Below are 16,469 nucleotides of genomic sequence, written 5' to 3' on the forward strand. Positions count from 1 at the left end.
TCTCTCAAGTGACACCTTAAAAAGAGAGTATACAGTAGGTGTACAACAAATATTTGAAGTGAAAATTGATTTTTATTGGCTATATGCCTCTGTCTAGGGCCTATTTCTCTGTCTCACACACATAGAGATAGTGTGAGAGAGAAAAGAAGGAGAGGGAGAGAGAGAGAGGAGAGAAACCAAAGGAACCAATATAAAAATGCAAGCCATGTGTGCATTTTCATGATCATAGGCTTTGGAATGGGGGCGGTTACGCATTTACTGTATACATGTAGCCAAACCAAAGATGGATTTATAAAGGTATGCACAATGATTTTCCAACCTCTACCCAGCTCCAGTCCATTTTGCTGTCAATGGTAGGCTACAGTAATTTATTGATCAGTGCCATTGACGAGAGGGATAATTACATGGCACCATTCATGCGTAACGACTCTAAAGTGTGACATGTGGCAATGTAATATACACTATATGTGCAATAATGTAGCCTATAGCCCAGGAATAGCCTACCCAATGTTGTCTTGACTGAGACTTCTGGTGTGTTTAATATCGACATAAAGTATTTTATATTATAAAAATGCGCTTACCTTCCATCCAGCTGAACTATTACTGTCGCCCTTATCCTTGAAATAGGGAACATAGCGGACCATCCAATCATAGACCTGTGAAAGCGTGAGTCTTTTTTCAGGGGTGCTTTCAATGGCTCGTGTGATAAGGTCCGCGTACGACTGGTTACCCCATGCGTTCCGCCGCGAGGATTTGGCTTTGCGCAATTGTCCAGTCACATCAAGTGCCGCGCTGGCCAAGCATGGGTGCGTCGCCCGGATGGGAGCCGGGGCGACTGCTGGATGCTTCAGCTCCGTCGGAGTGCCACCCATTCTCCCCGCTCTGCAAGCTGAAACGGCTAGAATGTCATCTGGTTCCACCTTGATGGTGGTCAGTGGAAGACCCCCATTGACCTCCTGTACTTCGGGAAAATCCTCCGGACACGGCAGTGGCCAAGTGCACGAGCGAGGCCGGCTTTGAGGCTCGAAATCCGAATCGATATCAACCTGATGAGCCAATTCGTCGTCCTCCATCATCAACATTTATCCTGTTGTGAAGGAATAACCGGGTTAGAAAGAAATACAATACCTCCACAATTCCCGTATTGTCTCCAATACTAGGCCTACTTCAAGCCGAAATCCGTCTCGTGACGTGATATTACAGTCTGATTCAATAAAGTAACGATCAAATCTCAGAGAAGCCGGCTGCTGTGGAGATGGATGATTTTGAATGGCTCGTCTGCAGTAGGCTATCACCGACCCGCATGTAACGATAAGAGTAGCAATAATAGTAACAATAATCGTTCTCCCATTTTACCTGAAATAAAACATGTTAAATTGTGGAAATTATGAATTGCCTACATCTCCAGCAGCTAGAGTCAATCCAAATGCATGACAATGTCAGTTAATCCGGCTGCAGCAACAGATGATACCTCATATAACGAGAATAGAGATGAAGAGAGCCGTCGAAAGAATCCGACAAAACATAGACAAGAATAATTTTCAATCAACAGGATTGTGCAGACAGCACAGACAAGCGACGATGTGTGATTATCGTAAATTATTAAATATTCCAGTCTTCACGGAATAGGCTGGCAAATGCAAGTCCATTCACAGACACACACAAACGATTCCGAATTCAATTGCAATGATACTTTTTAAAAAATCGGGTCGCATGTGTCTTTTTAAAAAGCGACACACTTCCAGACATTGCACAGTCCAGCATCAGTCTGTTCTTGTCCACTTGATAAATAATTTTATCACACGTCTTGCTCGCCTCTAGTATTTCTAACATGTAGTCTATCTCGAATCTCCTTTTCTTACTCTCAGATCCCCTCACATGTCCTCATTTAATAAAACTCGTTTCGTAAATGTGAACTGATGACGCGCTGACGCTGTGGTGTGGAATAGATGCTCCCATTGGATGGCGCGCACATTGCTCCCAGAACATGTTTAGAACACCCCGGCCCGAACTCTCTCACATATCATATCAACCCCATCATAAAGCTGTATGTTGTTGCAACGTGAAAATGTTGCAACATGAAAAATATGCATAATGTTCTTAATCTCTGGAAAAGCGGCTGCTGCGCGTTTTAATGCGACATTTGGTCTCCAGATTCCAATTAGCCTAACTTTCACTCTTATTAAGAGAATTTGGTGAAGATATACTCTCTTAATGTCCTTATGATCAGTCTTGGAGAATCAGTTGATAATCTCCTTTTGGCGGCACGGTGTCCAAAAAGACCGACTGATGTGCAAAGCGTCTCTGGTGGTGCACCAGAACAGGGGGAGTGTAGTTTTCTACCACAATTAGATAGATTTAGTTCAGATTAACATAGATTAGGTAACCCCAGATTCTAATCCGATATGAGTGAGGAAAAAAAGAAAATAGCTACATGCTGTTCAATTATCTCTGCTCTGTTCCCTCCATCACCGGAAAAAAATGTAGGCGTAGCACATCATTTTCTAAAATCGCTTTTGCCAAGCTTCGATGCGTTACAGCAGCCTGGTTCTTTCTACACTGCAGACATGACTGTTGAAAATGTCAGACTCCCGGTGGCAGCCCCTGTTTGACCCGTGTGTGTAACTACCAGATTGCTACATTGACCGAGGGGATTCCGCCCACTGTATGGCGCCGCCTCCTCATGTGTCAAAATTGACATCTGGGCGGGCACATTGCTCAGGTGCTTAGACGCGATTGGCTACAGCAGTTCAGACCACGTTGTCCATTGGCTGATTATATTGCAGAAGGAGTTAATTCAGATGAATAATGTAATCAATGTAGTGTCCTTTATTTTGACTGAGAATTTATTGGTGGTCAGTCTGCATCACATATTTGTCATTGACAGTAATAGTCAAGGGTGAACAAAAGCAAAGAGTCGTCACAGACGGGGTATTTAGACACCGTGTTATTCACTCCCATTGTCTAACTCAAAACATATGGGTCAGTGGTTTTTGAAAAACAGACACTAGCCCTATAAACTACATAAAACTAGAAAAGTAAAAATAGACATAGGGGGCTGCCTAACCCATATTGCATTTTTTAACCACACAGGAATGGAAAACATATACCCAAACGCTGCGCTACATATCTGACCCATACTGTACTTTTCACCAAATAAATAAAACTTGCTTTACAATCCTATTACACAGTTATTACACACATGGACACATCTAATTTACTGTACATGGGTTGCTCATTAATACAGTGTTCAAAAGAATACCGGATAGATTCAGGATTAGGGCAGTGACTTTTAAGTATTTGTTTTTAAATGTTTTTCATTCGTGAGGAATAAAATGTAATCTTCCATCTTGAAATTGTTTGGGGTGGACCTGCATGTTGGCTTGCTGCCCATTGTCTAGTGAAGTAACCAAGCCAGGATCAGGTGAGTAGTTGGGCAATTTCGTGGCCATTACGGAATGTCTGCACGCACCAGTTATGAGATAGGTAGGCCTACACTACCAACCCACAGTCATTGGCACACACACACACACACACACACACACACACACACACACACACACACCTGTGAATTACTTCACATTGCATTATTTGTTCTGCAAAAGGGGTTGTCAATGTTCTACATTATTTGACCCATGGTTGAAGTTTTTGGCAGAAGCTTTTGTTCTGAGGACAATACTAGATGGTGGATCAAATAGCATTGTTTACTTGAGGGACTGACAGCACACACAAAAAACAATGCGCGCTCACATATTCCTTGAGTGATATAAGTGGCCACAAAGATCCCAAACCTCAAAAACATCTATTTAAAGAACAAGCTGAGATTGTCTACCATGTCCCCACCCATTACACCTACTACAGTAAGTGCATTTAAAGTTGCACAATATGACTACAAAATGCAGTAAAGTCACAGTTGTGAAATTGTACATGTCAAATTCAGCACGTGTGAGTTGGAAGAATGTGTCATAGTGTGTCATGGTATGACCATGGTATGACCGATAAATATATCGCTTGAGAAACCCTTCACAGAACAATGCAAACTGGCTCTAACCAGAATAGAAAGATGAGTGGGAGGCCCCGGTGCACAACTGAGCAAGAGGAGAAGTACATTAGAGTATCTAGTTTGAGAAACAGACGCCTCACAAGTCCTCAACTGGCAGCTTCATTAAATAGTACCCGCAAAACACCAGTCTCAACGTCAACAGTGAAGAGGCGACTCAGGGATGCTGGCCTTTCTAGGCAGAGTTCCTCTGTCCAGTGTTCTTTTGCCCATCTTAATATTTTATTTTTAGTGGTCAGTCTGAGATATGGCTTTTCTTTGCAACTCTGTCTAGAAGGCCAGCATCCCAGAGTCACCTCTTCAATGTTGAAGTTGAGACTGGTGTTTTGCGGGTACTATTTAATGAAGCTGCCAGTTGAGGACTTGTGAGGCGTCTGTTTCTCAAACTAGATACTCTAATGTACTTCTCCTCTTGCTCAAGTGTGCACTGGAGCCTCCCACTCCTCTTTCTATTCTGGTTAGAGCCAGTTTGCGCTGTTCTGTGAAGGGAGTAGTACACAGCGTTGTACGAGATCTTCAGTTTCTTGGCAATTTCTCGCATGGAATAGCCTTCATTTCTCAGAACAAGAATAGACTGACGAGTTTCAGAACAAAGTTTCTGGCTATTTTGAGCCTGTAATCGAACCCACAACTGCTCCAGATACTCAACTAGTCTAAAGAAGGCCAGTTGTATTGCTTCTTTAATCAGGACAACCATTTTCAGCTGTGCTAACATAATTGCAAAAGGGTTTTCTAATGATCAATTAGCCTTTTAAAATGCCAAACTTGGATTAGCTAACACAACGTGCCATTGAAACACAGGAGTGATGGTTGCTGATAATGGGCCTCTGTACTCCTATGTATTCCATAAACAATCAGCCGTTTCCAGCTACAATAGTCATTTAAAACATTAACAATGTCTACACTGTAATTCTGATCAATTTCATGTTATTTTCATGGACAAAAAATGTGCTTTTCTTTCAAAAACAAGGACATTTCTAAGCAACCCCAAACTTTTTAACGGTTGTATACTTCCATAAATATTTTGAACTGGTACTGGTCTACCTTCAGACGAGTCTTATGGGGGTCCTAGAGAAAATCAACCAACGTGTTTGTGAGAGTCTCACCTTTCCATAGAGGGGTCATATTAGTGTTTAGGCCAAACCGTTCGGACGCTACAGATGTTTTTGTGAGAAGACCGATTTTCAGGATGTCTCCTGGTCTGACAAATACCACACTAGCTCTGCCACCTTTCACAGCAGATGATGAAGGCCGACATCAACGGATGTGGTTGATTGACATGCAGCCCATGCAAAAAAAAGATACTGTATCTCTTGCTTAACAGACAGATTTTTATTACGATGCTAGTTAGATTTTTGCGGGGGGGTCTTCACACTCTTCACAGAAACAGAAAAGTTACAATTTCCAAGTTATGGAGTTTCGGCCAGCATTGCATAACATGTCTCACAACAAGAACTCCTACTGAGACAGAGAACATATAAAAATAAAAAACTAATCAGAGGTGATGAGAGACAGTGGACCCAATCCATAGGCTTGGAAGAGGATCACACCTCAGGAGGGAGAAGAGGGGAGGCGAGGAAGAGGTGGAGAGACAGAGGGAGGCCCTGTCACTGTCAGGAGACGTAGCCTAGCGCCGAGAGTGTGTGTACGGCCCGTCCAGGCAGGCAGGCTGCTTTACACTGGTCCCCATACCAGACATTCCGAGGCAGGAGGGCTGGCTTCAGGCACTCTCTGTGGCTGGTCTTAGAAAAGCCCTTCACCACAGCGAACCACTTCAGCCACAAGCGATGCAGCCACAGGCTGGGCTGAGAGCTGCTCCACAACAGCACAAGGCAAGCGTTGTGCCTGTAAATTGGCACACCGAAAAAGCACTCAGTGGAATTTCATTCACCTACAAAAAATAAAAATAAAGGGTTCCCTCCCACTTCCCCACAGCCAAGACCCACCCATCATTCCCCTCCCACCTCCAGTAACCTCACAACTGTACTTAAGTAGGCCATGTACCCGTGTTGCTCTGGTGGTACTGGGATGAGTGAAAGACTGGAAGTTGGAGGAGCCACAAGGAGGCCCTGGGGAAACCAATGTCCGTCCTGGGAAAACGCCTCCCTCCTCTTCAGTCACAGTTCGCCTCCCTCACCAAGCATATGGGCTCCCAATGACACAGGAAGGAGAGAGGCTCCTTTCCAATTATCAAGAATGTTCCTGAGTAGGCAAGTCTGGATTTCACCCCCTCCGTGGCACCGGCCCAACTTGGGCTGACTTAAATACTTCCTGCCCTGGGCAAAGAGTCAGGCTTATCGTGGCACAGATCTTGGCACGGGCCCTACCTGGTATGAACACAATGTTCAGAGGCACAAAGATGAGTGGATCCAAGAGGCTATAATTACGACGGAATGCAGCGGAATGGAAAGGAGAGGGGAAAAAAAGTGGTGCGCAGGTAATAGTTTCTTTCCTCTGTTGTTTCGAGGGCTCTGACAGTGAGAGGTTTAACTAATACGATACTGGCCCGCTTAATCCTATTTACAAGTTAAACAATGTCTGGATGATAAAAATCTCCTTGACGATTCTCCTGTACTAGGCTGTTTCTTTGGGTGGCAGAAGATGGTAAGGTGGCATAGATGTGTGTTCTGGTTGTCAAATACATGAACATGACATTAGGGAACACATTGATTTCATACTTATTAGAGCCACGGAGGGTGAGATGAGGAGTGGGAAGGTCAGGGTAATGTCCATGCCCCTCTACAATGGGCATATAAGTACATTATCTGCAAGTACATTATCCTGACAATCCTCAATTAATACGATTCATATTTCTTAAAAGGGGTAGTCCATAAAAGGGGTTGTCCAACCTTCTGCTGAGCCATAGATCGCTATACGCTTTACTACTGACGGCACATGTTGAACATTACTATTGACTGTGTGCAACCCAAGAGGTCATGTTACTGCATTTATCTCATTGTTTAAATCTGGTTTTTAGGAGGAACTCTGATCTCTATTTTCTAAGAAACTGAGGCACCATCGCTTGGCCTCTGCCTCCGGCAGTGAGTTAAATCACTCACTCGCACAAGAAGAAGCCATTGGTTGGCTGGATCCACAATGGCTGAGAGGGCCCGATGCCAAGCAGCTGATTAGCCTGGCTGGGTTCCCCAGGCAGAACGCGGAGGAAAGGTACCCAGGGCAGGGGGGGGGCTCATGACCAGAGATCAGGCTACTAAACACAAGTTTAAGTGGAATAAAGCCAGCAGAATGTTGTGTATGATGGGCTGGACATAAACAGCCCTGGGCAAGAGGCATCTGCTTCTTTAATATATAATTCACTTTACAGGCAGCAAGAAACATCAGACTCAGTCCTTGTCCTTAGGGCCATGAGTCTGGTTTTGGTTGTTGGTCAAAGCGGTGAGAAGGGCTATGTCTCTATCTTGTACTTTCATTGATAAATCAGCCACCATGGAATTCTGTGCACAGAAAAGGGCTGTATTTGAATAATTACAAGCAGACTTAATGGAAATGGGACAGATGTTGTAAGGCAGGCCGGAAGTGAGGGCAGGTGAGCCCATGTTGAAATAAAGTAGTCCTCTCTTTACCAATGAGCAGGACCTCGCCAACCAAAGCCATGCAGAGTGGTCAATAGCTGGCACAACCACAAAATTATAAAATCAGATTTGAAACCTAACCTTAACCACACTGCTAGTAACCCTAATGCCTGACCTTAAATTCATTTTTACGAGACAATTTAGACTTTGCAGCTCAGTTCTGATTTATGACAATAAACGTCAAACTGTTCACCAACCCTGACATGCTAGAGATAGCCACCTGCTTCCCAGCCCCTCCTTTCAGACACAGTCGCCTCTTAACACATCAGGGTCACTTGACATTGAACTGCCTGCTCAGTCGAAGCAGGGATACTGCAAGATTTCACAATTTAGGTCATTATTCTACTTACCTACTTTTCCATTATCTGTCTCAATGGCACTGCCCGTGCGCTCACAGACACCCTAGTGGGACAGATACAACTTTGCAATCTCTATACAACAACGGAGAATGAATAAGGAAGTGGATAGAATCTTATTTATGTTCAGTAATAGTAACACATTTATAAAATATCGATGACGACAGTATGTTTAGCTTTGTAAGATTATACATGACCAACCACCCAGCTTTGGAGTAGTTAGAATGTCTATTTCCCTAAAGCTGGCTACTGTACCAGGAGACTTAGAGCAATTGTCCTAAGATAATGATATGCAAACTGCACGCAGAGATTAAAAAAGGTATCCATTAGTTCGTCTGACTATGGGTAAGTATGAAAACAAAATCTCGCAGTATCCCTTTGAGCATTGGGCATGATGTGCACTTGCAGCTACAGTGCATTCGGTATTTTTTGACCCCTTGACTTTTTGTACAATTTGTTATATTATAGCCTCATTTTGAAATGGATTAAATTGCCCCCCCCATCAACGTACACACACAATACCCCATAATGACAAAGCAAAACAATTCTGGTACATACAGAACCAAAAGCTTGGACACAACTACTCATTCAAGGGTTTTCTTTATTTTTACTATTTTCTACATTGTACAACACTATGAAATAACAGTTATGGAATCATGTAGGAAGAAAAAAAGTGTTAAACAAATCAAAATATATTTTATATTTGATATTCTTCAAAGTAGCCACCCTTTGCCTTGATGAAAGCTTTGCACATCCATCCTTGGCATTCTCTCAATCAGCTTCTTTAGGTAGTCACCTGGAATGCATTTCAATTAACAGGTGTGCCTTGTTTAAAAGTTCATTTGTGGAATTTCTTTCCTTCTTAATGCATTTGAGCCAATCAGTTGTGTTGTGGGTGGTATACAGAAGAAAGCCCTATTTGGTAAAATACCAAGTCCATATTATGGCAAGAACAGCTCAAATAAGCGAAGAGAAACGCCAGTCCATCATTACTTTAAGACATTTCAAGAACTTTGATAGTTTATTCAAGTGCAGTCACAAAAAACATCAAGCGCTATGAAGAAATTGGCTTTCATGAGGACCGCCACAGGAAAGGAAGACCCAGAGTTACCGCTGCTGCAGAGGATAAGTTTATTAGAGTTACCAGCTTCAGAAATTGCAGCCCAAATAAATGCTTCACAGAGTTCAAGTAACAGACACATCTCAACATCAACTGTTTAGAGGAGACTGCATGAATCAGGCCTTCGTGGTTGAATTTATGCAAAGAAACCATTATTAAAGGACACCAACAAGAAGAAGAGACTTGCTTGGGCCAAGAAACATGAGCAATGGACATTTGACCGGTGGAAATCCTTCCTTTGGTCCGATGAGTCCAAATTTGAGATTTTTGGTTCCAACTGCCATGTATTTGTGAGACACAGCGTATGTGAACGGATGATCTCTGCATGTGTAGTTCCCACCGTGAAGCATGGAGGTGGTGGTGTAATGGTGCTTTGCTGGTGACACTGTGTGTACAAACCTTTTACTGGTACTGTAAGCATTCAGACCCTTTACTCTGTACTTTGTTTAAACACCTTTGGGAGCGATTACAGCCTTGAGCCTTCTTAGGTATGACGCTACAAGTTTGGCACACCGGGGAGTTTCTCCCATTCTTCTCTGTAGATCCTCTCAAGCTCTGTCAGGTTGGATAGGGAGTGTCGCTGCACAGCTATTTTCAGGTCTCTCCAGAGATGTTCGATTGGGTTCAAGTCCGGGCTCTGGCTGGGCCACTCAAGGACATTAGGGAGACTTGTCCCGAAGCCACTCCTGCATTGTCTTGGCTGTATGCTTAGGGTCGTTGTCCTGTTGGAAGGTGAACTTTTGCCCCAGTCTTAGGTCCTGAGTGCTCTGGAGCAGGTTTTCATCAAGGATCTCTCTGTACTTTGCTCCGTTCATCTTTCCCTCGATCCTGACTAGTCTCCCAGTACCTGCCGCTGAAAAACATCCCCACAGCAAGATGCTGCCACCACCATGCTTCACCGAAGCGATAGTGCCAGGTTTCCTCCAGACATGACGCTTGGCATTCAGGCCAAAGAGTTCAATCTTGGCTTCATCAGACAAGAGAATCTGTTTTTTCATGGTCTGAGAGTCCTTTAGGTGCCTTTTGGCAAACTCCAAGCGGTCAGTCATGTGCCTTTTACTGAGGAGTGGCTTCCATCTGACCACTCTACCATAAAGGCCTGATTAGTGGAGTGCTGCAGAGATGGGAGTACCTTCCAGAAGGACAACCATCTCCACAGAGAAGCTCTGATTTTTTTCTCTGACATGCACTGTCAACTGTGGGACCTTATATAGACAGGTGTGTGCCTTTCCAAATCATGTCCAATCAATTGAATTTACCACAAGTGCTCTAATCAAGTTGAAGAAACGTCTCAAGGATGATCAATGGAAACAGGATGAACCTGAGCTCAATTTCAAGTCTCATAGCGAAGGGTCTGAAAACCTATGTAAACAATATGTTTTTTTATTTTTAATAAATGTGAAAACATTTCTAAAAACCTGTTTTCACTTTGTCATTCTGGGGTATTGTGTGTAGATTGAGGAAAAAAATGCATTTAATCAATTTTAACAAAATGTGGAAATAGTGAAGGGGTCTGAATACTTTCCGAATGCACTGTATATGGGAGGGCATCAGAGGAAAACTGATCTCTAGCCAAGAATGGACATGATGACACAATGGAGACAAGACCATTTTGAAATTATGACTGTAGATTAAACAACCTGAGGCCTCAAGTCTTGTACTTATAAGAGTCTCCCTCCGCGCACGGTGCCATTGATGTACTAATGGGGTAAGAGAAATGAGATGGGAAATCCATGCTTTTGTGAGAGGAAGAAAGGAAAAGCTTTCACAGGTATATATATCATTAAGCAATTGAAAAAGCTAATTAGAGTTGTGGGATGAGATGTGCAGATCTCGTGGCTAATTATTACCATGGCAACCACGGCTCATGTGTAGATGATCCGAGGTGCAGATATACCTGGCTCTAACCAGAAAGGCTGTTTTTACAAATAGAGTAGGAGAGCTCCCTAGTGGTAAAACAATGGAAATGGCACCTGCCAACAGGGTCACATTTAGAAGACAAACATTGGGGAATGTTGCAGATAGAAATGTTATTAATAGAGCTGGAATGATGGGGCGGCAGGTATGGGCGTTGGGCCAGTAACCGAAAGGTCACTGGTTTGATTCCCCGAGCCAGTGGAAAATCTGTCGATGTGTCCTTAAGCAAGGCATGCCCAATTGCACCTGTAAGTCGCTCTGGATAAGAGCGTCTGCTAAACGACTTAAATGTAATGATACATTATTCTACATGTCAGAATATGTAGATTAGAACAAACTGGCCTGTCTGAACATTCCACGATGTTGTGTCCTGCTGAACACGCACCTGTTGAGTGCTGCAAACCAAGAGGACACTGTTGAGTTGAGAAAAATAATTTTTAATAAACACTATAGCTCTGTGCATTTCTTAAGACATCTCTAAGACAGAACAAAGCACTATCAGCATCACACAAAACGTATGTTCTAAGAGTTCGGCACTGTGAATAGAAACATTGTTATTTATTGACTCATTCAAAGCCTCATTTGTCACATCGTCCATGTTGGCTATGTCATAAACCTCCTGTGAAGTCCTTGTCAAACACCACTAACATCCTAATGACAGATGGTCCTTCTCCAAATGTACGAGACACGCATCAAGATTGTGAGATCTAGAGTTCATTCACAGAGACAAAGGACTGTGGGAAAGCGCTTTCTCATAGGAATCATACAAAACTAAGTCCCATGTAAAAACATATTTTTTTTAATAAAAACTACACTTTGTCCATGACAGCCAACAGAGGCTCATCATAAAACACTCCTTTTTACATGTGTCTCTTGGGGTCAATCTTCTCCAGGTGAACCAGGGGCTTGAGCTGCTCAGCGAAGCTGCGCATGTCCTCTGACATGGTATCCTGGCCCGCGGGGGCCAACACACTGAGCTCCACCAGGTAGGAGAGTGACAGCGGCTCAGTGTTCTCTGTATTCCCGGGGACCAGGATGCGAGACAGTTTACTCACCACCACTTTGAGCACGCCTTTGCGGAAAATGTGGCCCTTGGCTACGAACTCGTGGTCCATGCGGAAGCCCATTTCATTGAGGAAGTCGGGCAGGCTGTGCGAGGCGGCCACATCCACACAGTTGCGAACCAGCACGTGGCGGGACTTGTCACCCACCTCCGGCTGGCCCAGGTAGCGCAGGTGCCAGGGCACTGTGGGGTGGGAGAGGGAGCGGCGGGCTCGCAACAGGAACGGGTTGCCCTGCTGGCCCTTCAGCAGGTAGACCAGCTCATGGTCGGCAAACGTCTCGGGTTCCATGTTGTCACAAAGGCCCCGGAGGCGGTGCAATAGGCTTTCGAGGGCCTGGTCCAAGACGCTGCCTGAGTGTGGTGACATGACAGAACAGTGTAAGCAATGTTATATTAACAAGTGTAGCTTGAATCAGTGCAACTTGCCATGTGGACTTTTTAAGAGTGAATTGAAATGCTAATTCAAAAATGTAAAAGGCCTCAATGAAAATAGACAGCAATGTTCAATTATTGAAAATTAACTAACTGATACGGAGTGGACCAAGCCACAGCACAGGGGCTGGTATGGGTTCTTCAGCTGAACATGCAGTACATTCGTAAAGTATTCAGACCCCTTGACTTTATCCAGATTTTATTACGTTACAGCCTTATTCTAAAATTAATACAATACATTTTTTCCCCTCAATCTACACACAATACCCTATAATGACAAAGCAAAAACAGGTTTATAGAAATAAAAAACAGAAATACCTTATTTACGTAAGTATTCAGACCCTTTGCTATGAGACTTCAAATTGAGCTCAGGTGCATCCTGTTTCCATTGATCATATTTGAGATATTTCTACAACTTGATTGGAGTCCACCTGTGGTAAATTCAATTGATTGGACATGATTTGGAAAGACACACACCTGTCTATATAAGGTCCCACAGTTGACAGTGCATGGCAGAGCAAAAACCAAGCCATGAGGTTGAAGGAATTGTCTGTAGAGCTCCGAGACAGGATTGTGTCGAGGCACAGATCTGGGGAAGAGTACCAAAAAAAATCTGCACCATTGAAGGTCCCCAAGAACACAGTAGCCTCCATCATTCTTAAAAATGGAAGAAGTTTGGAACCACCAAGACTTCCTAGAGCTGGGCAATCGGGGGAGAAGGTCCTTGGTCACTCTGACACAGCTCCAGACTTCCTCTGTGGAGATGGGAGAACCCGCTTGGCATTTGCCAAAAGGCACCTAAAGGACTCAGACCATGAGAAACAAGATTCTCTGGTCTGATGAAACCAAGATTGAACTCTTTGGCCTGAATGCCAAAGCATCACGTCTGGAAGAAACCTTGCATCATCCCTACGGGAAAGCATGGTGGTGGCAGCATCATGCTGTGGGGATGTTTTTCAGCAGCAGGGGCTGGGAGACTTGTCAGGGTCGAGCGAAAGATGAACGGAGCAAAGTACAAAGAGATCCTTGATGAAAACCTGCTCCAGAGCACTCAGGACCTAAGACTGGGGCAAAAGTTCACCTTCCAACAGGACAACGACCCTAAGCATACAGCCAAGACAATGCAGGAGTGGCTTCGGGACAAGTCTCCCTAATGTCCTTGAGTGGCCCAGCCAGAGCCCGGACTTGAACCCGATCGAACATCTCTGGAGTGACCTGAAAATAGCTGTGCAGCGATGCTCCTCATCCAACCTGACAGAGCTTTATAGGATTTGCAGAGAAGAATGGGAGAAACTCCCCAAATACCAGTGTGGCAAAATTGTAAAGTCATACCCAGGAAGACAAGGGGCTTGAGCTGTAATCACAGCCAAAGGTGCTTCAACAAAGCACTGAGTAAAGGGTCTGAATGCTTATGTAAATGTAATATTTTATTTATCTTTACATTCGCAAAACGTATTTTTTTGGTCATTATGTGGTATTGTGTGTAGATTGATGTGGGGGAAAAACGATTTAATACGTTTTATAATAAGGCTATAACGTAACAAAATGTGGAAAAATTGAAGGGGTCTGAATACTTTCCGAATGCACTGTATTTACATCTGGATATATTTTTCAAGACCCCTACAAGATACCCAACCACACTTCAGACACAGAACACCAAATAGGTACGCCTGCCCTACTGGAGACGTTTGAATCTCGACCGAGGTAAACTCACCTTGCAGCAGGTACTCCATCATGTTAATTGTGCCCCCCGTGATGGGCAGCACTGAGACTGGTGGGGCCTCCATCACTCGTCAGTGTCAGACAGGTCGCTAGAGCAATGGGAAAAATTAAAACACCTCAATCAATTCGTATTACATAGACTAACGTTATGACTATAAACATAATTTCTTAATGATTGCATCTCTAACCTAGCCATCTTTCCTGACAGGCTAAACTATCAGGCTAGTTAGAGCTAGTTTAGACAGTATCTTATTTCATTCAAACAAATAGTTAGCTAGCCAGTTAGCTAGCTAGCCAAATAAGCTACATAAAAAAAATTAAACAAGTCACCAATAAGAAAATGTCACTGAGAAATAAGGCAAAAATGCACTTAACTTACCTTATGTTTGGCGGCTTGGACTGTCGAGTATCAAGCTAACTTGCAACCTAGCTAACGTTAGCTCATAGTTACATTGAAACTAGCTAGCTACGTTGCTAGGCAGGTACAAATAAACGTTTTCAACTTTCACAGTGACAGATTGGCTAGAGTTGAGCCCGTGTGATGGGGGAGGAATAGCTAGCTAGCTATCATACTTCTCACCCAGATCCGCGTATGCTCATTGTGCAACGGTATGCAACAAGGGGCATTCAAGAACGGAAACGTTGTAGAGTTCTGAAAGTAACTCAGCGGCTCGATGAGTTCAAAATGTCACATTTCAGCAACTTCTTTACAAGTATGTCACAAATAAAATGTATAGACATATAAATACACAGGCTTTATGCTTTTTGAGATATAAAGCAGGCCTCTTCCTTTTATTTTTTTTTATAGTGGTTTAAAGGTTAAAAGTACAGAAGTGCTTGACACAGTGCAATACCAATTTAATACAAACAAAAGGTCATGCCATAATGTGATTATATTACTTTTTGACATAGAATATAAAACAAACCAATTCAAAGCATACAAATCATTCCCAACAACAACAGTATGCCTTTTGTCATTTTGTGTGCCTGAGCACAATGGAAAAACTTGATTTAAACTATTTATTACGCCTCTCATCAAAGTAGTGTCATTCTTAGTTCCTAGACCCTGATATGACTGTACACACACTCATTGTCATTTCTGATGTCATCTCTCTGTTGGAATCTCCTGACCAAGGATGAATAAACAAGTGTAGTTTCTTCCTCCTGTTGAAAGGAGATGCATAGATGTATGTGCATAATACTATACTGATGTGCAACTAAACATCATCATCATCGTTTTTATCAAGAATAATAGTAGTAATGTCGGCTAGATAAGATAACTTACAAAGCTGGTCCCCTGGCCACCACAGAGAAGTTGATTGGCAGAAGCTTAAACATTTGAACAAACAGACAAACATTTCCATTAAAACAGATAGGGCCTCAAACTGCATTACCATCTCCAAACAATTGTATTAATCTTGTGATCTCCCCATCTTGAAAGATAACAATACGGAATATGTATCCTACCTGCGAGTATTCTCCATTTGAAATGGCATAATATAAACAGTGCCAGTGCAACAAGGAAAAGCCACACAGCTGCAGAGACTCCAGCTACTGTTGATGCCAGCCATTGAGTTTCTCGGTTATCTCGAGGAGTGGGCCCATTGTCTGTAAAAGAGGCAACAGTGTTGGGTAGTGTTACTACAGAAAATGCTGTTGGTAAAGTATCTGACAATCCTGTTGATGTTAGAGAACATGTGGAAAGTCAGTGAGATTGGGGTTGAAGAACCACTCCTTTTGGGTCTCACCTATGCTTTTGTTGGTGGTGTTGTTCAGAGCGGAGTCAAGTGCGTAATATGTGCTGGTAATCACATTCTTAGTTACTTCATGCATAAAACCACTGCTTGACACAGTGGTTATTACTGGCATGTGAGATTCTAAATAAAGAGATAGATGGTTAGGGTGAGCTGTAAACTATTTTAGTGTAGACAATCAATCTGCTTGCAAATGATCTCCATTTATAATAGGCTGACTAACCTTTTTCAAGAACAACTGAAGTGGACAATCCATTTGTGATCTTGTCATTTTTATACAATTCACATGAGTATATTCCTTGATCCTCCTCTGTAAAAGGGCTGATTACAAGTGAACGATTCCTTAAAACACTCTTTCTATGCCATAAATCTTTGGAAAGGAGATGTAGGCCACTTTTATCCTCATGAAAAATCTGGGTGCGGCGCTGACCAACATTGGTTGTACTGTAAAA

General features: G+C 43.1%; 1 protein-coding gene and 1 long non-coding RNA gene across 2 annotated transcripts in view; both read right to left on the bottom strand.

Annotated features, from left to right (window-relative positions):
* The window catches only part of LOC106605103 (forkhead box protein O6), a 40,911-nt gene extending 38,697 nt beyond the window's left edge, over positions 1–2,214 (bottom strand). The window contains exon 1 of the mRNA XM_014200413.3: positions 582–2,214. Within this exon, the coding sequence (XP_014055888.2) occupies positions 582–1,082 (501 nt within the window). The 5' untranslated portion in view covers positions 1,083–2,214. The remainder of the gene's footprint in view (positions 1–581) is intronic.
* Positions 2,215–11,467: 9,253 nt separating this feature from the next.
* On the bottom strand, positions 11,468–14,909 carry LOC106605106 (mediator of RNA polymerase II transcription subunit 18). The gene is made up of 3 exons (XR_001328795.3): positions 14,643–14,909; positions 14,256–14,352; positions 11,468–12,460 (listed from the first exon to the last, which is right to left on the bottom strand). It is a non-coding gene; the product is annotated as a mediator of RNA polymerase II transcription subunit 18 (long non-coding RNA).
* Between the last annotated feature and the right edge of the window lie 1,560 nt (positions 14,910–16,469).

Source organism: Salmo salar, chromosome 05, assembly GCF_965601325.2.
Source record: "Salmo salar chromosome 05, fSalSal1, whole genome shotgun sequence".
Classification (NCBI taxonomy): Eukaryota; Metazoa; Chordata; class Actinopteri; order Salmoniformes; family Salmonidae; genus Salmo; species Salmo salar.